The sequence below is a fragment of the Camponotus vicinus genome, unplaced genomic scaffold (genome assembly GCF_025532165.1).
Source record: "Camponotus vicinus isolate PSW18456_S1 unplaced genomic scaffold, iyCamVici1.0 SCAF_4, whole genome shotgun sequence".
In the NCBI taxonomy this organism is placed as follows: Eukaryota; Metazoa; Arthropoda; class Insecta; order Hymenoptera; family Formicidae; genus Camponotus; species Camponotus vicinus.
The window spans coordinates 2,117,410-2,141,031 of record NW_028141976.1 but is presented as its reverse complement, the minus strand read 5'-3'; the positions used below and the strand labels follow the sequence as shown (position 1 = coordinate 2,141,031).

The following is a 23,622-nucleotide window of genomic DNA, read 5'->3' as shown; positions in this document are numbered from 1 at the left end:
TGGGAAAGGAAAAGAGAGTAGTAGCATTATTTGTGGACTTGAAGGCGGCATTTGACACGGTGGATAGAGAGGTATTATGTGAGACAATGAGGATGAGAGGGATAAGAGAGGGTTTAGTGGAGAGAGTGAAAGAAGCACTGAGAGAGACGAAAAGTAGGGTAAGAACAGGAGGGGAAACGGGGGAGAGTTTTTGGACGGCAAGGGGGATAAGACAGGGATGTCCATTGAGTCCGTTGTTATTTAGTATAATGATTGCAGACTTGGAGGAGGAGATGGGAAAGGTGAAGTGGGGAGGGATCAAGATGAGTGGGGGAGAAAGGATATATACCCTAGCTTATGCGGATGATATAGTGCTATTGGCGGAGGAGGAAGATGAAATGAGGAGCATGATTGGTAGATTGGAGGAATATATAGAGAGGAAAGGTTTAGAGTTGAATGTAGGTAAGACGAAGGTAATGAGGTTTAAGAAGGGAGGAGGTAGAATGAAGAAGAGAGAGTGGAGGTGGAGAGGGAAAAGGATGGAGGAGGTAAGGGAATTTAGGTATCTGGGGTTGCAGAGGAATGGAGGACAAGAAGCGCATATTAGGGAAAGGATTAAGAGGGCGGCGGCGGTAATGGGAGAAGTATGGGGAATAGGGAGGAGAAAGTTTGGCAAGGATTGGAGTAGAAGGCTATGGCTGTTTGACAGGCTAATATGGACAGTATTGAGCTATGGAGTTGAGATATGGGGTTGGAAAGAAAGGGAAGGATAGAAAGACTGGAGGAAAGATATATGAGGTGGGTAATGGGCCTAGAGAGAAGAACACCAGGATATTTGATGAGGGAAGAAATTAAGAGGGGAAAGTTAAGAGAGAGAGCGGGAAGGAGAGCTTGGGGATTTGAGGAAAGGCTGAAGGAAGGGAAAGGTAGTGAGTTGACGAGACTGCTGGGAGGAATTGAGGGAGGGGGCGAGGGAGGGAAAGGTAGGATCAGAGTGGGAGGAGGAGAGAAAGAGGTTTTTTGAAAGCAGGGGATGGGGGATTGGAGAGGTAGAGAGGAAGAGAGAGGAAGGGGATGAATGGTTTGGAGAATTGATTAAGAAGGACAAAGAGGAGCAAAGGTTGGAGAGGGAAGGAAGGATAAGAGACTCAAGATATAACAGATAGTATAAGATGATAAAGGAAGAAGGAATACCAGAATATCTAAAGAAGGGATGGGGAGAGAGCAAGTGGAGGAGGGTATTGAGGTTTAGATTGGGGAATGAGATAGGGGAAAGTAATTATTGGGAAGAGGAAGATAAAAGGATGTGTAGGTAATGTGAAGGGGAGACGGAGACTTGGGAACACGTATGGGAGGGGTGTAGAGTGTGGAGGACTGGGGGGGAAAGCTGGCAGGAAATGGCAGGGTGGATATTGGGGGGAGGAGGGGAGGGAGAATGGTGGATGAGAGAGATAGAGAAAGAAAGAGAAGTAGGAAAAGATAGAGGAGGGAGAAGAGAGGAAGAGGAGGGGAGAGAGTGAGTGAGAGAGAGAGAGAGGGATGGAGGGAGGGAGGGTAGAGGGAGGGACGACGGAGTTGGGAGGTTGAAGGAAAAAGCAAGAGGAAGCGGAAGTCGAGGGCGTGTGTATGTGTGTAAAGGAGGGAGGGGGAGCGAAGGGATTCGCGATCCCTCAAGTAGTTAATAAGTATAGATTAAGTTTTGGGATAAAAGTAGTTTTAAGAGTTTTTTGTAATAGATTGTAACCCTGAGGGGAACAATAAAGATATTATTATTATATTATATATTTAAAGTTCAAAGGATTATGCAAAAGCAAAAGATGTAATAACAAAATTGTTGGCGTTACCGACAAAAAACCGGTCAACGGAAAACTACATTTGATGATCACAACACGTGACACTCGCAATGATTATCACGAAGAAGTTAAAAAACCATTAAATGGTCCCGAAAGGAAATTAATTGGACGAAAATTAAAACGAAGAAGAGTAGCAGGACATCGGCAGAATTTACTTGCAGAGAATATGGAATTTGGAGAGAACGAACCTCCATGGGTACAGAAATGTCACATTTATAGACAAGTCAAAATGGAAGTGACCAAGGAAGATCTTGGCATAAAATCAGGTGTGAAAATGGATATGATAACTAGTATCCGTAATATGTTACAAGACATCCGATATGGCAATGCTATCCGCGAGATTGGAGCAAAGAAGTTTTACGTTTTTTACTGCAGCCCAGAACAAATTTTCATACAAAAAGAGTACTGTCGAATAAGAAAAGGATTTTTCAAAATTTGTCTAGATGCCACTGGTAAAGTAGTAAAAAAATTTGAAATTTTCGCAGGACGAAAAACTGGCCACATATTTTTATACACGATTACTATCAATTTTGAGGGAAAAACTCTTCCTGTGTATCAAATGTTGTCGGAAAAACATGACGCAGTTTTCATCACATTTTGGCTTCAAGAATGGATACGAGCATGTGGGGCGACAATACTAGACGAAGCTATGTCTGATTTAGGACGTGCTTTATTACTGGCCATGTGTGAAGCGTTTAACCGAATGACACTAAAGGAATATATTGATGTTCTTTTCAAATGGGCAACGAAAGATAAACATAAAGTACCTCGGCCATTTAACACTCTAATAAGAGCAGACGTGGCTCATCAAATGGCTGCTGTCGCCAAGGAAATGTATTAAAGACCTACGCCATCCTGTTGTCAAAGGTTTTTATCTTCGTACAGTTGCTTTAATGATTGATTGTCAATCAGTGCAAGAGTTTGAACAAGTATTTCGACTGATATGCATCGTTGCATTGCATTCTGATCAAGATGAAAGTATAATGATATCAGGAAAACAAATGTCGGTTTTTGAAGCTAGACGCCTTCTGGAAGAATATATGGCTGAACGTGGACAGATTATCGAGACACTGGAAACGTCGAAAGAGAACGTCGAAATTGATGAAGAAGTTGAAAATACTTTGAATTCAATGTCAGTTGAAGATGATAAGAATTCAACCATCACTCATCAATGGATTAAAAGTCTTATTTCAATGTTCACACCTTCTGATCAGCAAAAGATGGAATGCAAAGTAGTAAACGGGTTTTATTTTCCAGAATTCATACGGTCACTTGAACGAATTGCCAAAGAGTTTCCTATATGGACTGCAACGGCCCTCCCTGGCAAACAAACGCATGCGTCGACAGCTTTTCAAGAAGGATATTTTGCTGAATAAAGACAAAAATTTTTGAAGGTATTTCTCTGCCGTGTTCTGCAAATTGATTTTTGAAAGAGCACATTGATGACTTGCATTTTGGTACTAATGAGGTAGCAGCAAAATTAAAGCATTTTAATCACAATCACAGAGAGCTAGTACCATTTCCGCATACACCAGAGAAAGGATCAGTCTCGCAGAAACCTCAAATTCCATATTCATTTGACGAAGAATTCTTGCAAGGACCCATATCAGCTTCATATTTACTCGACAATGAATTAGGAATTTTGCAAGATTCTACTCCAACTCCATGTGCAGCTAACGAAGAATTCCAAATCTCGCAAAAACCCGTAGCTTTATGTACGCTAAGCAAAAGACCTAAACTCACTTTGAAGAAATCAGCACATTCAGTAGACGAAGGATCAAAATCCTTATTACAACAGCCATATATAAATATGAATTTTGATTCAATAAGTCCATTAGACGAGAAGGCCCGCATGGTGAATGATTCTGATTTGAAGAGTGGTGAAACATGGAAAGGATTTGTCAATGAAGATAGCTATTTTGTAGACGTTAATGAAGAAAGTCCTGAAATCAAAGAAGAATTAAACAGTATTCAAGATACTTCTCAAATTCTATCTGAATTACTCGATCTTCAAAACAACGACATCGCAAACATTGATCGAAATGTTTTTTTTGAGCCAAATAATAATATTCATACTGGCTTTTCTACAAATGATGAGCCAGACAAACTTTTTACGGAAAATGAATCTACTGTGACTGCTGAATTGTCCATGCCAAAAGAACCTACTTTTTCGAGTACGCCATTGATCGATTATAATTATTCGAAATTATCAGATGAGGAAGTAGTATTGACTGAACTTCGTACAGATGACCAGCAAAATTTAAATCCAAAATGTAGTAAGAATAAACCTGCGAAAGTAGATTTCTATTTTCAATCATATCCACAAATACGATTTCTCAATGAGAGACTTGATAATGGAGGAAAAAAAGATTTTCTTTTGAGAAATGGACTAAAATTAGGAATCATAAAAGTTGGTAATATCGCTGTGGATCTTCAAAAAACTTGTGGATTTGATGCCATTATCCATATATTGCAATTTGGTGCACTTTATGATTCTCAATATCATTTTTCTATACAATCATCAAATAATTGCGCATTAAAATTTGTATACAAATTTATGAAGATGGGCCCAACTGTGGAAATATTGCGTGAATGCATTGTCCTTTTAAATCAATTTTATCCGATTGTAAAAGATGCTGAAGCTCCATCTATCAAACCGTATAAGTTGATTGCAGAAGACTCGATTACCGCGATATGGAAGTATCTCTTTTGTTATTCCGAACCGACTGAGCCAAGTGCAATTAAATCGTCTGAATGTAATAATTCAAAACGTATACTATCATTACCAAAGTATGTTCCATACTTTGAAGTAAATAATAGAATGATCAATAAGAAAGGTATTCAAGCACTGCAAGATGCTATCATATTCAAAGAACATTATTACAATATAAAGTGCCAACAAAAAAATTGTTCAGGAACAATCATTGAAACAACTCGTCCATATTTCCACATATTTATTGATTTGGATACGAGGACACATTGCAAGAAAACACATGGACTCAAATGCCACCCAGTCAGCAAAGTCTGTCAAACAGATTTTGTCAATTTCTGCTACAAATTTTTGTCGACAGTAAGATTGCAGATTGTATAAAAAATTTGTTATATCAAATAATGATAACAGAATGTCAGCAGAAATGTTACAAAACCTGCTGACATAATTTGATAGCAGAAACTGAACAGGATTTGTTTAAAATTATCATAGCAGATTGGTGGCAGAAATTGAACAGGATCTGTGCGACGCAATTTGACAACAGATTGTCGGCAGAAAGGCCGAGCAGGATCTGCGCAATGAAATTTGATGTCAAATTATCGACAGAAATCGAGTAAAGCCAGCAGATATAATTGACGGCAAATTGATAGCAGAAATTTAACAGGATCTGTGAGGCGCAATTTGATAGCAAACTGATAACAAAAATCAAGCAGAATCTGCGCACACAATCTCTGATAGCAGATTGACGGCAGAAACGGAACAGAGTTTGCATGATTCGATAGTTCCTTCACTTACCGCTACGTGAGCTGTACTTTCTCGTAATTTAATTTCTATCAGAAATATATATAAAGTCGCAAATATGAATAAAAGACTAAAAATATAGTAATTATCATTTTAATTTCTATCACTTTAATTTCTGATATCTGATACAAGCAGATGAGATTCAGAATATTAAACTGATTGGAATCAATATGATAAATGGAAAATTATTCATGTACTGCCTATTTGAGGCATAAAGCAAGAATTTAATTATAAATAAATTACATCTCCAGTTTTACAAGTTACATTTACTTTTATCATTTACTTTATTATTAATTTAATTAAATTAAATTAGTCCTTCGCTATATGAGATATAACTACGATATAACATATATTACATTAACATATATTACGATATAACATATGACATATATGTCATTTTAGAAAAAATTGTAATTAACTTGCCGATAATATTCTTATTTAGCACTTGTAATAATCAATTTTGTTGCATTTATATAATATTAATAAAAGTAAGCGCAAATCTTGTACAGTTTCTGCTGTCAATTTGCCATCAGGTTGCATGCGCAGATTCTGCTCGGTTTCTGCTGGCAATTTAACATCAAATTGCATCGCGCAGATCCTGCTCGGTTTCTGCCGACAGTTTGTTGACAGGTTATGTTTTACAGACTCTGTCGTCAAAACAAAAGCTTAATGCGGACACAGATGGCTACGGTTTTGGTGTGGGATTCTGATCGAATTTGTTGCCAATCTGCTGCCAACCTGCTAACATTTTGCTTACTGGGCAGTTAGCAGATGTTCCAGTTACACTAAAGTTGATAAAAGAATATCGGTATGTTTAATGATATACATAGAAATTACTTATTATGTACAGTTTTATTTGTTTAAAAATCTGCATAAAAATCTGTTTATTATTTTCAGTTTGATAGGTGTCGTCGAACATATTCCTGGTCACTTTATTGGCTACTGTCGAAAATCTTCAGGACGATGGCTGAAATGTGATGATATGCAATCCCACACGGAACAAAAATCTCTAATGGATGTCCACTAGACGTCTACCATGGAGATTCGAAACCTCCATTAGATGTCCATGAAACGTCCCGTAAACATCTACTAGATATCTACAGTTCCGCATTTCATACCTCCATTCGACATCCATTAGACGTATTCATAGATGTCATATGTACGTAATATGGAGTAATTATAGATATTGAATGAAGCGTTCATGGATGTCATATGTACGTTATATGGAGTAATTATAGATCCCTAAAAAAATTACCCTTTTAAAAAAAAGGTAAAAAAAGGTGCTAAGTCCGCGTAAAAAACAGTATATGTATTTGCAAAATAGTGTATTATTAACTGTAAAAAACTATTGTAAAAAACCTGTCTCCAAAATAGTGTTATTTTAAAACTGTAAAAAACCTATCTTCAAAATAGGATTATTTTAATCTACAAAATAGTTATTTTAATCTGCACAAAATAGTGTTATTTTAAACCGTAAAAAATTGTTCTACAAATTATTTTAATTTTGTGTAAAATTGTATATCCTACAAAAATAATGATATCAAAAAAATTGCGCTAAGTGAAAATAAAAACTTATAAAAATATTTTAACCAAAAGAAGTTATATAAAATGTTGTTTTAATTTTCTACATTATATCCTAGAAAAATGATGATATCCAAAAATTACGCTAATTGAAAATAAAAACTTAAAATATTTTAACTAAAAAAAATTGTACAAAATAATTGTTTTAATTTCCTACAAATAATATTAAAAAGTTGCGCCAACTGAATAAAAATTTTCACTATAAAATATACATTTCTTTTTTATTTCCAATATTAAAAGAAAAATGATATTAAATGAATTGTAATATATCTATTATAAAAAATCGTTGAAAATATGAACAATCATATACATTGCAATAATCATATGCATATATCCTGAAAAGTTTAATTGAAAAAAAAAAGGAAATGATAATACAAAATACAAAATTAAAAATTATTAAAAAAATTAAAAATTAGAAATTAATAAAAAAAAATAAAAATTTATATAAAAATTAAAAATTAATACATATAAAAAAATTTTAGTTAAAAAACTTAGCGCTGCTAATTTCATTAGCACATTATTCAACGTAGCAGCGCTAAGTTTTTTAACTAAAATTTTTTTATATGTATTAATTTTTAATTTTTATATAAATTTTTATTTTTTTTTTATTAATTTCTAATTTTTAATTTTTTTAATAATTTTTAATTTTGTATTTTGTATTATCATTTCCTTTTTTTTTTTCAATTAAACTTTTCAGGATATATGCATATGATTATTGCAATGTATATGATTGTTCATATTTTCAACGATTTTTTATAATAGATATATTACAATTCATTTAATATCATTTTTCTTTTAATATTGGAAATAAAAAAGAAATGTATATTTTATAGTGAAAATTTTTATTCAGTTGGCGCAACTTTTTAATATTATTTGTAGGAAATTAAAACAATTATTTTGTACAATTTTTTTTAGTTAAAATATTTTAAGTTTTTATTTTCAATTAGCGTAATTTTTGGATATCATCATTTTTCTAGGATATAATGTAGAAAATTAAAACAACATTTTATATAACTTCTTTTGGTTAAAATATTTTTATAAGTTTTTATTTTCACTTAGCGCAATTTTTTTGATATCATTATTTTTGTAGGATATACAATTTTACACAAAATTAAAATAATTTGTAGAACAATTTTTTACGGTTTAAAATAACACTATTTTGTGCAGATTAAAATAACTATTTTGTAGATTAAAATAATCCTATTTTGAAGATAGGTTTTTTACAATAGTTTTTTACAGTTAATAATACACTATTTTGCAAATACATATACTGTTTTTTACGCGGACTTAGCACCTTTTTTTACCTTTTTTTTAAAAGGGTAATTTTTTTAGGGATATCACTCTTTTTTGTACTATATGTTAAACATCTTTAAATAAATGAGCAAAGAACCCGCCACCACCCCCGTCATATTTCATTAAAATTCGACGGTCCTCTTTGCTTACTATATAGATATTCAGATCCTTCAAACTTCTTTGCTATTCTTATTGCAAAAATAACGGATAATTACAAATCAATATGTCATTAGAAATCTACATTTATTATTCACAATTAATACTTATAAATCCATTAATGAATAATCGTTGCTTTGCTTATCTAATTTATCATTGAATATATAAATGGAACGGAGAAAAAGTGAGTTATTTTCCACTTTTTACAATGGCTAATCGCAAAAGGTAAGCATGAATATAAATACATTATATATATATATATATATATATATAAATTTTATTAATATACAAATAATAGATAATATTGGTTAACCTTTATTTTAATCTTTTATCGTAATACACACATTATATGTTGCACGCGTGATACATATTATAAGAAAATATTAAAATAAAGATAAACCAAAACGTTATCTATCATTTTTATAAAAATATTTTATAATTTATATTATATATTTTCACTTCCAATAAAAGATAAAAACAAAAATTAATCACTTATCTATCATTTCTATAAAGATATTTTATAATTTATTATTTTATTATTCTATTATCTTAATCTTTTATTATAATGCATATGTATTGCATGCACAATACTTGGCTAATCTTTATTTTAACCCTTTATTATAATACATAAAATATATGTTATACGCAGAAATACATATAGTTATTCATCGCAATAATTAATGATTATTTTAATCCTTTATTATAATACATTTGTATTGTGCACGCAACATATAGCAATATAAATGCATTACAATAAAAGTTAACTAAATATTGTGCACGCAACAAATATGCACAATAAAAGATTAAAAATATATAAAATAATAAAATATTATAAAAGATCTTTATAGAAATGAAATAGTTTATCTTTATTTTAATTCGTTATTGTAATATGTATATGTTGTGCATGCAATACATATGTATTACAATAAAAGAATAAAATAAAGATAAACCAATACGTTTTCTATCATTTTTATACAAATATTTTATAACTTATATTATACATTTACAGTTCCAGAAACGAAAAAGAACCAGCAATTAATGATAATGAAACTCACAAAAGGTAAGCAATGATTATTAATAATATCTATAAAGATATTTTATAATATAATTTATTATTTTATATATTTTATTTCAATCTTTTATTATAATCTTCTATTATATATGTTTCACGCATGATACTGTTTAACTTTTATTTAAATGTCTTATAATTCATATATGTATTATACATACAAATACATATAATTACTCATCGCAATAACTAATGATTGTTATAATACATATATATTACTATATGTTGCATGCGCAATACAAATACATTATAATAAAAGATTAAAATAGACCATTAAAATTAAAACTAACCATTAGTTGTTGCGATACGTAACTATATGTACTTCTGCGTATAACACATATATATGTATTACAATAAAAGATTAAAATAAAGGTTAACCAAGTATTGTGTGTGCAACTCATATGCATTACAATAAAGATTAAAATAATAAAATATATAAAATAATAAAATATTATAAAATTTTTTATAGAAATGATAGATAACAATCTATTATTTCATTATAAAAATGTTTTATAATCTATTTTAATATTTTATTATCTTAATCTTTTATTATAATGCATATGTATTGCACACACAATACTTGGTTAACTTTCATTTTAACACTTTATTGTAATACATATTGTAATACATATATATAATAAAAATATAGAAATATATAATAAAAATAGATGACAAAGAATTAATTTTTATTTTAATCTTTTATTGTAATACAAAAATATTTTATATTGTACAATATATTTTATACATTTCTATTTTCAGATCTAACGAAAAGGAAAATGAAGAAAATCCTAAAAAGTAAGTGTAACACATTATATTATTAATACATATGCGTAAGAAATGATAGATAACAAGGGAATAAAAATTTATTTTACTATTTTTATTGTAATTCACTTATTGTAATTACTTATTTTTTATTGTAATTCATATTTGTGTTGCACACACAATACATATATGCATTACAATAAAAGATTAAAATGAAGATTAATCATTTATTATCTATCATTTCTACTATCATTTCTAAACATATTTTATAATATGTATTTTATATGTTTCCATTCTTTCAGAACCTACAATATGGAAGAAATGGAGCCAGAAATTGAATTGTCGTCCTTTTTACGTGTTGAGGCTGAAGCGGCTTTAAAAGAAAATATAATACTTAAAAAAAAAAAAATACAAAAATTAATGGAAACACAAAAATTAATGGAAACACAAAAAGAATCGCCGCCACCAACGATGGCATCACTACCACCGCCACTGCCGCGGTCAACGTCGTCACCGCTGCCATCGCCGTCAGCGTCGTCACCGCTGCCACCGCCGCCGTCGTCACCGATAACGACAGCGGGGCAAGTAAGAGGTAAATAATTTTGAATTATATAATTGGCACGTTAATTATAAAGGAATCAGCTAAATGAATCAGCTATGTTAAAAGTTAATAAATCTATTACATTTTCAGATTTATGAATTTAACATTGCCCAAAGTATTTTTAGCCTTCTATAGAATTAAAATTTGTATTTTCATGAATTTTTGTGTCGTATAAATTATATTTTACAAAAGAAATTTTTAATTCACAAATAATTATTTTTATATTTTAAAAGGCTAAAAGTATTTTGCATAATGTTAAATTCATGAATCTGAATGTACATATATTAAAATTAGATTTATTAACTTTCAATATAGTTAATCCGTGCAGTTCTTCTTTAAATATTATATTCAAATAAAATAACATTAAAATATTTCTTTTATTGTAGAACAACCGCGTGCACGATGGGCTAGAGCGGGACGGTCGAGAGGACGAGCCCGAGGCCGAAGTTCCAATCCAAGAACCTCAGCCCGTTATAGAAATAATATTTTTAATTTTTATTAATATTTAAATGTGTATGCGTGTGCGTGTGTGTGTGTGTGTGTATCATCATAACATAGAATATTTTTTATAAATGTGTCTTTTTGTTTTTTCTTTCTATGCTTTGCACAAACTACTTTTTATTTTTCATTTCCTTTTGCAAAGCATAAGCTATTTTTAATTTTAAAAATTTAAATATTCTACGTTATGATGATATAAAAATATGTTTGTATATGTGTACATGCGTGTGCGTGTGTGTATGTAATATCATCATAGCATAGAGTATTTATTTTTTCTTTCTATGCTTTTGCATAAACTACTTTTCATTTTTAATTTTCTTTCGCAAAGCATAAGTTATTTTTAATTTTGAAATTTTGAATTTCAATACTCTATGTTATGATGATATAAAAATATGTTTGTGTGTGTGTGTGCGTGTGTATATGTGTGTGTGTGTGTGTACATCATCATACATAGAATATTTTTTTTTATAAATGTGTTTTTTCGTTTTTTCTTTCTATGCTTTGCATAAACTACTTTTTATTTTTAATTTTCTTTTGCAAAGCATAAGCTACTTTTAATTTTGAAATTTAAAAATTCTATGTTATGATGATTTCTTTTAAAATCGCTTCAGCCTCAACATGTAACGATGACGATAATTCAATTACTGACTCCATTACTTCTTCCATGATTAGTTTGTGCGTGTGCGTTTGTGCGTGTGTGTGTGTGTATCATCATAACATAGAATATTTTTTATAAATGTGTCTTTGTTTTTTCTTTCTATGCTTTGCATAAACTACTTTTTATTTTTCATTTCCTTTTGCAAAGCATAAGCTATTTTTAATTTTGAAAATTTAAATATTCTACGTTATGATGATATAAAAATATGTTTGTATATGTGTACATGCGTGTGCGTGTGTGTATGTAATATCATCATAGCATAGAGTATTTATTTTTTCTTTCTATGCTTTTGCATAAACTACTTTTCATTTTTAATTTTCTTTCGCAAAGCATAAATTATTTTTAATTTTGAAATTTTGAATTTCAATATTCTATGTTATAATGATTATATCAATTGCAATAAAATGAGCATTATATTTTTTCAATGCCATTGCTAGAGCTGTGATGACTATACCAGAACCACTACCTATTTCTAAACAAATCACAGGTTTCATCGCATGCAGAATGTCTAAATCTTCTTCCAAATCATCTATTAAAAGATACGAATCCTCAGAAGGATCATAAACTGTCTTAAGTTCTTCATCTGATAAATTAACTACTGGAGTTTCCATAAAATTTACGGTGAAAATTGTAAGAAATTTCTTTTATAAAACTTGCAAAGTAATCAATGTTAAGTAATAACAATCTGCTGCTTCAGCTCTATTTGACATATCCTATAACAAAGAGAATAGTTATGCATAAAAAATAATACTCTTCGCAACTTTTGTACGCAACTTGTAGTACATGATAGAAGCACAATTTTTTATAACATTCCAATAATTATATATGAAAATTGAAAATGATTTTCAAAATGCTCAAGAATTCTTGTAAAATAGGTAACAATAAGATATATATGTCGCTTGTGTAAGTAAATCGCAATTTTTTATCGTTACAATTCGATGAATAAACATATATTTTGCAATAAATAGTACATACTGTGAAAGAAATATAAGAATAATAAATATACGTAAATTTGCAAGAAGAAACGCGAAAAATAAATGTTACTATTATTGCATGCGCGCTGAAAACAGAAAACTTGACGTCACCTTGTGGCGCGAATTCTCTCGTCCAGTTGATCCACCGTAAGTTTCAAGAGACTCATAAGACCTTCCGTTAATGCATCCCGCGTCGGATTTTCGCAAAAGTCATCTATCTTGTCGTCGATAGATGTATTGTCACTCGCTGTGTCCACGTCCATGTTATAGCTGTAGTGAAGTAGACACTACCGTGTCTCTTGATATATATATATATATATATATATATATATATATATATATATATATATATATATATATAATCTGAAATAATAATATAGATACAATCTAATCTAAATATATAAATGTTATATGTATATTATTAATTATTTTATATAATTACCTGAAGTGACACACTTAACCTTTTACAACATATTTATAAGCACCGTTAACGCCACAGAGCGCTACTAATGCTGCGTCGCGTGAATCACTGCTAGCGCATTCTTGTGGCAGACGTTGGAAACGTATTTCTGTATTTTCTTTGTTACGTTAAGAGGAGTTGATGACGACCATGACGACGTTTCTTAATCGAAATTTTCACATTTCAGACTTTGCATCATGATATCTCCGTTTACAGAGCACGTAGCGCAAAAATAAAAACACTTTTATTATTTAATTTAAACCCAAGCTATCGATTAATTCTACTAAGAACTCGATCCGTTGAGCGGTTATATGAGAAATAAAAATATCGAGTTATACTCTCAATCCGACTCGCGTAATAATACACGGAGTGCATTTTGCTTACGCTGGGACTTAGCAAAGACACTACCGTGTCTCTTGATATTTTGTGGAGCTCTTATGGATGTCAGATATACGTTATATGGAGTAATTATAGATATTTTGTCGAGCTTTCATGGATGTCATATGTATGTTATATGGAGTAACAAATAGATAATGAACGGATCATTTTCGTTTATTGGCCGGACATTTACTTGTCCGACTTATAAAATCGATTTAATATCTGAAGTTCCTCTATTGAAACTGTATCAGAAATTAGATCGAAGTAATACTTTTAATTTTATCTGTCGCCTTTTGCAAGCTTTATATAATTCTCATGACTAAAACTCAAGTACGAGAAAAATAGCGCACCATAGCGGTAAACGAACGAACTAGCGCGATTACTGATTTTACAGTGAAATTTTACTTCCACTGACTATAATTATTAGTGAGATATAAGATAAAGTAACAAAAAATAATATTTACCAATACTAGGAAAAATAATTAATAAAAATTATTTATGTTAAGAGAAATGTGTACACATCTATCATACATCCATAACCGACGTCTAATGGACATCCATGATGTATTTACAAACGACATCTACCGTGGAGATAATATGGATTTTATTAGAGATCCATTGAAGATCCACCGTGGAGATAGAGGTCACATGGAGGTATGGAGGTTATATGGACCTCCAATGGATGTCATGTTCCGTGTGGGATTAAATGTCGAAGTATGTAATGAGACAATAATAATTACACCGATTGGGGCCATTTATATTATGCTATGAATCTGATGGCAGATCAGTCATTAAAATATTTACTTATAAAATATAATGCAGTGCATTGAAATATATGTATATTTATGAATATAAATAAATTATATATATATATATATATGTACCAGTATGTGTTTATACGATATCGATATAATTGAAAAAAGATAATGTCGTTATTGGTCTATGATACTATGATTATGGGGTTGTTAAAAAATAAAATAAAATTGACATCATGCTATGGCTGAGCAAGGCTACCAGACTGCATACGCTGCGTCCAGCGGCGGCACGATTTGTATCCCCACCACTTTCGCGCACTAAGGCATAAGCTCTCATCCGTGTACGCTCGACGTTCGGTCATCTTCGGTTTACAGAGGAAGACGGATAGATTAGCTTCTGTCCTCTTCTCTCCTGAGAGGTCTATTGTATCTTACCTATCTCTCTGAATACAATAGCTATGTGATCCTCGAAATCTCGAGCTGGCGAGTTGGCGATGCAAGTTGCATCGTTGCAAGTATCGCAGCGATGCTTATTATCACACATAATATTTTCCTATTGATTTTTTTTTTATAAAAGTTTATATGTTGTTTAAAAAAGAGAATATAACATATACAAAAACAAATTTTACATATTTTTATCTAAATTTTTATCTAACATATTTTTATCTCAATTTTTATCTAAATTTTTCCACTCTTGGCCAATATGTACACTTTTTTATTAAAAAAAAATTTCTTTAAAAAAATAATTGTAATAAAATAATATTTAAATTTATTTTAATAGAATTGTATTTTGTTATTATTATTTTGTATTAATGTATGACGTACATCTTGTTGCTCAACGGAAACCGCAAGAAGGTGGTGGTCTCTTCCGTTAAAAAGGAAATGTAAAAAATTTAATAAATGAATAATAATAAAAATAAAATTAAAATAAAATAACAAAATAATGATAAATAATAAATAAAAATAAAAAATAAAATTATAATTAAATAATAAAATATAATCAATTTTCTAATTGATAAAAGGTCAAAATATTATTTCACATTTCCTTACATACATATACAGGGTGTCCCATTTTAATGTCCCACCCCAAATAACTTTCTTATTTTTAATTTTAGAAAAAGATGTTTCAGACAAAAGTTGTATGGTTTCAAGGGGGACATAAGGTGGTGTCATTAGTTTGACCTTGAATAGTTACTTGAAGGTCACGTGAAGGCCACTTTCAATTTTTTAAATGGAATCGCCTACTTTTTATTACATATTCTTGCAGCTCATCTCGAGAGCTTTCCAAAACACTATAATTAAGTTAGTTTTCATTAAGTACTTTCCAAGTTATGAGGCTTGAAATCATTTCTTAATTTTATATAAACCGTAAAATATCTTGTAAAATATTCATTTTTCGATTACCTTACCATAATACTTTTATGTACAAAATAATGAGAGGAATCAATTGGTGTAAAGAAAACACATAATTGTTTCGAAAAAAAAAATATAATTGTTAATTGCAAATTACATTTTTTTTTTCGAAACAATTATGTGTTTTCTTTGCACCAATTGATTCCTCTCATTATTTTGTACATAAAAGTATTAAAGTAAAATAATCGAAAAATGAATATTTTACTAGATATTTTATGGTGTATGTATGTAACTATTGAAGGTCAATGACACCACCTTATGTCCCCCTTGAAACCATACAACTTTTGTTTGAAACATCTTTTTCTAAAATTAAAAATAAGGAAGTTATTTGGGATGGGACATTAAAATGGAACACCCTGTATATATATATGTATATATATATATATATATATATATATATATATATACATATATATGTATATATATATATATATATATATATATATATATACATATATATGTATATAAAATATTCTTCTCTACATGATATCAAGTAAATAGAACAAAAAAATAACAAAACAAAATATGTGAATTATTTAAATCTTTTCCATTTCACATACGCAACAATCTTTAATCTTGAATAATCTATGTAGTTGTGTACATCTTCTATAATGTAGTTACATCTTCCTACTTATGATCGGATTATAGCAATCGAATATGCGTTAGATTCTACAACACATATATGAATGTGTATGTGATATTAGTTCTGTACGCAAATAAACTTGGTGACTAAAAAATAATTTTATAATCACTGCAATGTCTAATATAACATATCTCCAAAAAAAATCAAAAATTAATTCTTTTATTCTATATGTTCGCTACTCTTTTTAGTTTTATAGTTAGCGCTATTAGACAGTGCCGTCACATTACTCGCCGATCCGCGCGACGACTGGCTCTCGTGCGCCACCGGTCGTTCATTATAATTATCGTTACTACTAGTGGACATGTCCGTTGTGATTGTAGCAGCGAGAACGGTGTTCATTTTTTCTTTGTGTAATAAATCGGTTACTCAGGATATCGGGATTGTGCAACGTCTTTTTTGATAATTACCATTGGTTCTTCGAGCCGGATCTACAGATCCGGCAAAGGGATATTCGAGGTTATACAGTCCACTCAACAACAAGCGAGCAAACGGCAGTTCACGAAGAATCATGGCCGACATGCAAAAATTTCGTAAGCGCCGCGCAATGGTCAAGGCGAAGATGACGAGGCTCAAGACTAAGATTGAGCAAGTACGACACGATCAAGCGAGTCAAGAAGAAATCGAGACGTATCTCTCCCGATTGAAAGAGATACAAAACGAGTTCGAAAACGTGCAATACGAGATCGGCGCGAGCTCGGAAGGTGCGACCACGGCCGACGCCACCGAGGAGGAGGAATTCGAGGAACGGCATCTCGAGCTGAGCGTCAAATTGAAACAATGGTTGAACGAGTTATCAACGCCGCAAGGTGAGTCGCGTCCGTCAACGAGCGACGAGATGCTCTCGCGCGTGTTATTACAACAAGGCGAGTTAATATGACAGATAAGCATGCGCGGCGACGAGGCGCCGGCGTCTAGCAATAATGACGCCATTACAAGATTATTCGAGCAACAGACGCAGCTGCTCCGCAGCAGGCAGTCACGCTTCGAATCCTCAAGAATCGAGGGTTAAGTTACCGGTAGTGAAACTACCTGTATTCGACGGTCGAACCGAGGAATGGAAGCGCTTTTCCGAGACCTTCCAGTCATTAGTACATTCGAACGAGAATATCGTTAACATCCAGAAATTTCAATATTTGGTCACATCGTTGAGCGGGACGGCGGCTAAGGTGATTGAAGCGATCGAGCTAACGAGCGATAATTATGTGGTTGCATGGGAGCTGCTGAAACGGAGGTTTGATGATCCGAGGGCCATAAAAGAGAAGCATATTCAATGCCTTTTTTCCATGCCGAAGGTGGAGAAAGAATCAGCGACTGCAATTAGAGGTTTGCTAGATTACACATTAAAGCATTTACGCGTTTTAAAGTCATTAAATTTACCGACAGATTCGTGGAGTGAACTCATTATTCACATGATGGAAGCAAAATTGGACGCTGCCACATTGCGTGCTTGGGAACAAAGCCCGTCGGCTCCTGATGCGACTTTAACAGGTTTTGTTGAGTTTCTAGAACGTAGGTGTCAAACATTAGAAAGGCTCGAGGCGAGAACCAAAGAAAAGGATGTCGTGCGTAAGGCCGAATCTGACAGACCAAAGGCGAAAGTGCAAAATCGTGAGAAGACCGCTGCTCTAACTAATGCCACCGGAGACGGAAGGTGCTATCTGTGCAGCGGTGACCATGCACTGTATCGCTGTGAAAAATTCTTAGCCTTGCAGGTAGATGACCGAGTCAAAGAGATTAAGCGGCTGGGACTATGCATGAACTGTTTACGCAAGAACCATTTTGCAAAGACATGTAAGATGGGTTCATGTCGAGAGTGCCCGGAGAAGCACAACACGCTGTGTCATCGTCCGACCACTGATGGAAATGTCTCGGAAGGAGTCAACAGATCCGAGCAGAACGACAAGACGAGTGGCAACGTAGCCACGCACCATGTGGCTAGAGATCCAACCAAGAAGCGCGTTCTCATGGCAACCGCGCTTGTCAACGTGAGGCATCCCAACGGATCCTTCGTTCCACTGCACGTTCTTCTCGATAGCGCAAGCGAAGCGCATTTTATTACCTACGCAGCTTGCAATCGGACAGGCGTGAAGCGCGATCGTGCGTCTGAAACGATTACGGGCATAAACGGTGTCGAGAATGTCGTGAATCAATGTTGCGATGTCGTGATAAGAGCGAGACATTCCAATGCGAGCTCAGTCATCCGTAGTTTTGTCGTGTCGAAAATTACTAAGCGTTTACCTGCCGTTGAGTTAGACCGCGATACGATTCCTATCCCTTCTAATATTGTACTCGCGGATCCGGAGTTTCACAAGCCAGGTTCAATAGACATGTTAATCGGAGCGGAGTTCTTTTTTAATTGGTTAGAGTCGGGCAAAATCGAATTAGGAAGTAACCTTCCGATAATACAAAACACGAAATTCGGTTGGATTGTTGCGGGATCGTTTGCGAATTCGTCGGTAGCGTTGTTAGCGTGCGAAAACGATTCTATCACGACTCTAGTGTGTTCATCGGAACATTGCGAAACTCTTAACCAGAATTTACGGCAATTTTGGGAACTCGAGAACCGCGGATCTGACATCATTCAGAATCAATCGTCGGAATCATGTGAAAGCGACGAGTTTTTCGAGAAAACTACTACGCGAATAAATGATGGTCGGTTTATAGTGCGGATTCCGTTTCTCGAGGACGTTGGGCGAATCTATGGAAACAGCGTACAAGCGATTAATGCAATTAGAGCGACGTTTTAGGAAGGACGAAACATTGCGTCTGGAGTATAGTAAATTCATGCGTGATTATTTAGACACAGGTCACATGTCGTTAGTTTCCAATGCGGAACCGGACTTTGAGAATCGCGCTAACTACCTACCGCATCATGGTGTAGTTAAGGAAACAAGTTCGAGTACAAAGCTTCGCGTTGTCTTTGATGCATCGAGTAAAACTAGTTCGGGTAAATCACTCAATGATGTACTCCGCGTCGGACCGGTGATTCAAAGTAATCTATTCGATATTGTTATTCGATTTCGTTTCTACAATGTCGCGTTGACCAGTGATATTCGCAAAATGTATCGACAGGTGCTCGTGCACCCGGATGACCGCGATTATCAGTGCATACTCTGGCGATTCGTCTCAGAAGAGCCCGTGCAGGCTTTTCGTTTAAATACGGTTACATACGGACAGGCAAGTTCCTCATATTTGGCTACGAAATGCGTTCACACGCTCGCCGTGGAAGCAAAGGACGAACTTCCAAGGGCCTCTTAAGCATTGATTGAGCAGACGTATGTAGACGACATACTAACAGGTGCCGACAATGTCGAAGATGCTATATTGCTACAAGAGCAAATCACCAACGTGTTACTATCCGGAGGGTTCGAGGCGCACAAGTGGTGCTCCAGTAATTCAGAGGTGTTGCAGCGAATTCCGTCTCATCTTATAGAGGACACACTTGAACATTGGTGATAACAACGTTATAAGAACTCTTGGGAACGAATGGAACCCCCAGGAGGATCAGTTTCAATTTACGGTTCGTAGAATGCAAGCAGTGCGGACCAAGCGAGGGATACTTTCGGAAATCAGCAAACTGTTTGATCCTCTCGGTCTCATAGGACCGGTGATAACAGCTGCAAAACTTATTATGCAAGAAACCTGGCGATTTGAACATCAATGGAACGAGCCTCTATCCGACTCATTTGTGGAAAAATGGGATAAATTCCGAAGAGAGATGCATGAAGCAAATCATCTCTGCATTCCCAGGCGAGTTATTCCAAGCGCTACCACGACAGGAGTGCGCCTCCAAGGTTTTTGCGACGCTTCAGAAAGGGCTTATGGAGCCTGTCTATACGTTCAAGCAGTAAACGAGCACGGTGAAATTATTTCAAGATTGTTATGCTCCAAGTCGAGAGTTGCACCTATCAAACCGATTACGGTGCCGCGATTGGAGCTTTGCGGTGCCGTGTTGCTTGCCCATTTAATTGCTAATGTCTTACGCATTTTAAACATACGAGTTAACGAGGTACAAGCATGGTCGGATTCTCAAGTAGTTCTTTGGTGGATCCGAGGCGATTCAACACGGTGGAAACCTTTCGTGGCGAACCGTGTAAGCGAAATTGTCGAATTGTTGCCGGCGAACCATTGGCATTATGTAAAGGGAGTCGAAAATCCCGCTGATCTAATTTCGAGGGGCGCTACCCTGAGTCAACTCAGGAATTCCACGTTGTGGTGGTTCGGACCCCGATGGTTGCAAGAACCCGAATTTTCGGATAATGCCACTAACTTTGTTGGCGCCGATCGAGAGCTGAAAGAAATGCATCAGTTCGCTCAAGATCAATTCAAGGGAGAAACCGGAGAAGTGCTTGCCAGCGAAGGAATCGAATGGCACTTTATACCTCCGTCTTCCCCGCACATGGGAGGCCTATGGGAGGCAGGTGTGAAGGCCTGTAAACACCGCTTACGAAGAGTCATGGGTAACGTTTTGTTTACCTTCGAGGAATTGTCAACCGTGCTAACTCAAGTAGAGGCTTGCCTGAACTCCAGGCCTTTGACTCCATTATCTTCGGACCCAAACGAATTGCAACCGCTTACTCCCGCTCATTTTCTGGTAGGAAGCTCAATGACCAGCGTTCCGGATTTCAACGTGACTGACATTCAATTCAACAGATTGGATCGTTGGCGTTTGATACAGCGAGTTCTGCAAGATTTCTGGAGACGGTGGGCGGTGGAGTACGTTGCCGGCCTACAGAATCGTGTGAAATGGAAGAAGGAGCAGCCTAATCTACAAGTCGGGGATCTAGTGATCCTTCGCGACGAGAATCTTCCGCCTTTGAAATGGAGACTGGGACGAGTCACAGAGTTATGCCCGGACAATGATAATGCCGTTCGTGTCGTTATGATTCGTACCAAGGATGGCTGTTTTAAACGATCTATAGCTAAGCTATGTAAATTACCTGTTTTACTAGAAGACCATGAGAAAAATTAGGTTGCCTAATTTGGTGGGCGGCATGTTCGCTACTCTTTTTAGTTTTATAGTTAGCGCTATTAGACAGTGCCGTCACATTATCCGCCGATCCGCGCGACGACCGGCTCTCGTGCGCCACCGGTCGTTCATTATAATTATCGTTACTACTAGTGGACATGTCCGTTGTGATTGTAGCAGCGAGAACGGTGTTCATTTTTTCTTTGTGCAATAAATCGGTTACTCAGGATATCGGGATTGTGCAACGTCTTTTTTGATAATTATCACTATATATTAATATCTATATATATTAATTTCTATATATTAATTTATTCTATATATTTTATATCAATTATTGAAATTAACTTTATAAGAAACAATTTACACATATTAGCGAAATTTATAATAGCATTTTTCTTAAATATAAATCAAACTATCATTTATTCTAAAATTTAACATTTAATATAAAATGTTATAATCAAAATTTGAATTAAAATTCTGAATTCTAAACAAGCAGTTTTTGTAATTTATTACATTCTAAAAGCTTAGCATGGAAAACTAAATTAATTTCATCTTCAGTCGCTTATCAATTAATTAAAATCAAAATGTATAATCAATCTTTCTAAGAAATTAAAATTAATTACAAAACATGATATTTTAATTTTGCATCCGTCAACGTATAACATAAATGTCATTCTAGAATAATGACCAAAAATACAATACGGATTTTACGTATGTAGAATTCTTGTATTTCTTGCATAATATGCATTGTTACTTTCGAATTTAAGTTAAGCATTTATATGTAAGAGCAGTGTTGCGCTTAGATAACTTAAAATAATCTAGATACAGATTAGATAAATCATATACTCTTATATTTCAGATAAGATAAAGATAATTCGGTTTGAATGTATCTAGATAAAAGATGAATTAGTTAAATATTTTATCTAGATACTTTTAAGATAATATTTAAAACAATGGTAATTATGCACTTAACGGACGACCTCACCGATTTCAATGATCTTGACATATGTTGTCAAACTCACTCTCCTGAGTAAGTATCAAAAGGTTAAGTGTCACTATTTATTAAAAAGTTGTTAACGAAAAAAGTTTAATGAATATAATATGATTTTGCCACAGCATGTACGTTTAAGAAGGTATATTTGATGGAATACATATTTAATATATAGCGAAGGTCATCATTAAATGTAGAGTAAACTTTGTTTTGAGTTGCAAAGTACATGCTTGGAGACAATGAGTTCCGTCCCCCCTTCGGAAGATATAACCTAACCCAAACCTATTTCTGATTTAAAACTAAAATTTGAGATGAATCTTGCTTCGCGTGAAAATTGCAAACCCATGTGAACTTCGTTTTATCTTGCAAAGTACATGCTTGGAGACAATAGGTTCCGCCCCCTCCCCTACGGGGGGGCTCCACTTCCGGAAGATATAACCTAACCCAAACCTATTTCTGATTTAAAATTAGAATTTGGTTTTTAGAATAGGTTTGGGTTAGATTATATCTTCTAAAAATGAAACCTTCTTGCTACGGCCCCTACGGCTACCAGCCTACGGGGGGACGTAACCTACTGTCTCCAAACATGTACTTTGCAAGATAAAACGAAGTTCACATGGGTTTGCAATTTTCACGCGAAGCAAGATTCATCTCAAACCAAATTTCAGGTTTAAATCAAAAATAGGTTTAGGTTAGGTTATATTATCCGAAAGTGGGGCCCCCCCGTAGGGGGGGGGGCGGAACACACTATATCCACGCATGTATATTTCACCTTGACTTAAAATGTACATAATGTCTAAAAATTGCACATAATTCGTAAAACTTTTTCGTTAATAACTTTTTAATAAATAGTGAGCGACACTTAAAACCTTTTGATACTTACTCAAGAAAGTGAGCTTGACAACATATGTTAAGATCATTGAAATCGGTGAAAATAAGCATGTATTCATTTTACAACAATAACGAGTATAGGCCGTGTCCACAATGTCAATGTCAATCGATCAATGTGATTATGACTGCGTTCCACTTAACGATCGCAATGCTCGCAGAATCATCTTATCCTTGTTGTTTGCTAAAA

At 33.8% G+C, this 23,622-nt stretch overlaps 4 protein-coding genes across 4 annotated transcripts; 3 read left to right on the top strand and 1 right to left on the bottom strand.

The window, feature by feature from the left end:
- Positions 1–8,186: 8,186 nt before the first annotated feature.
- LOC145970259 (uncharacterized) lies at positions 8,187–11,591 on the top strand. The gene is made up of 5 exons (XM_083096841.1): positions 8,187–8,598; positions 9,383–9,433; positions 10,202–10,237; positions 10,507–10,796; positions 11,192–11,591. Exons 1-5 carry the CDS (start codon positions 8,582–8,584, stop codon positions 11,305–11,307), a joined length of 510 nt encoding a protein of 169 aa, XP_082952967.1. The 5' UTR covers positions 8,187–8,581; the 3' UTR covers positions 11,308–11,591.
- Positions 10,122–13,730, bottom strand: LOC145970260 (SNAPIN protein homolog). Its single transcript, XM_083096842.1, has 3 exons — positions 13,378–13,730; positions 13,047–13,298; positions 10,122–12,674 (listed from the first exon to the last, which is right to left on the bottom strand). The coding sequence occupies exons 2-3, from the start codon at positions 13,196–13,198 to the stop codon at positions 12,632–12,634; spliced, it is 195 nt and encodes a 64-aa protein (XP_082952968.1). The 5' UTR covers positions 13,199–13,298; positions 13,378–13,730; the 3' UTR covers positions 10,122–12,631.
- A 3,774-nt stretch (positions 13,731–17,504) lies between these two features.
- On the top strand, positions 17,505–19,842 carry LOC145969857 (uncharacterized). Its single transcript, XM_083096152.1, has 2 exons — positions 17,505–19,236; positions 19,385–19,842. The coding sequence occupies exons 1-2, from the start codon at positions 17,505–17,507 to the stop codon at positions 19,840–19,842; spliced, it is 2,190 nt and encodes a 729-aa protein (XP_082952278.1).
- A 49-nt stretch (positions 19,843–19,891) lies between these two features.
- Positions 19,892–21,556, top strand: LOC145969855 (uncharacterized). The gene is made up of 2 exons (XM_083096151.1): positions 19,892–19,975; positions 20,018–21,556. Exons 1-2 carry the CDS (start codon positions 19,892–19,894, stop codon positions 21,554–21,556), a joined length of 1,623 nt encoding a protein of 540 aa, XP_082952277.1.
- The last annotated feature ends 2,066 nt before the right edge of the window (positions 21,557–23,622 follow it).

Bases quoted from the DNA above. Each gene is read 5' to 3' on its own strand.
- LOC145969857 (XM_083096152.1), top strand. From the start codon at position 17,505: ATGACGCCATTACAAGATTATTCGAGCAACAGACGCAGCTGCTCCGCA. The intron at 19,237-19,384 runs GTCGGTTTATAG...GTGATTATTTAG, and splicing joins TACTACGCGAATAAATGATG to ACACAGGTCACATGTCGTTA.
- LOC145970259 (XM_083096841.1), top strand. The intron at 10,238-10,506 runs GTAAGTGTAACA...CCATTCTTTCAG, and splicing joins AATGAAGAAAATCCTAAAAA to AACCTACAATATGGAAGAAA. The intron at 10,797-11,191 runs GTAAATAATTTT...CTTTTATTGTAG, and splicing joins GACAGCGGGGCAAGTAAGAG to AACAACCGCGTGCACGATGG.
- LOC145970260 (XM_083096842.1), bottom strand. From the start codon at position 13,198: ATGGACGTGGACACAGCGAGTGACAATACATCTATCGACGACAAGATA. The intron at 12,675-13,046 runs GTGACGTCAAGT...TCTTTGTTATAG, and splicing joins GAGAGAATTCGCGCCACAAG to GATATGTCAAATAGAGCTGA.
- LOC145969855 (XM_083096151.1), top strand. From the start codon at position 19,892: ATGTCGAAGATGCTATATTGCTACAAGAGCAAATCACCAACGTGTTAC. The intron at 19,976-20,017 runs GTAATTCAGAGG...CTCATCTTATAG, and splicing joins GGCGCACAAGTGGTGCTCCA to AGGACACACTTGAACATTGG.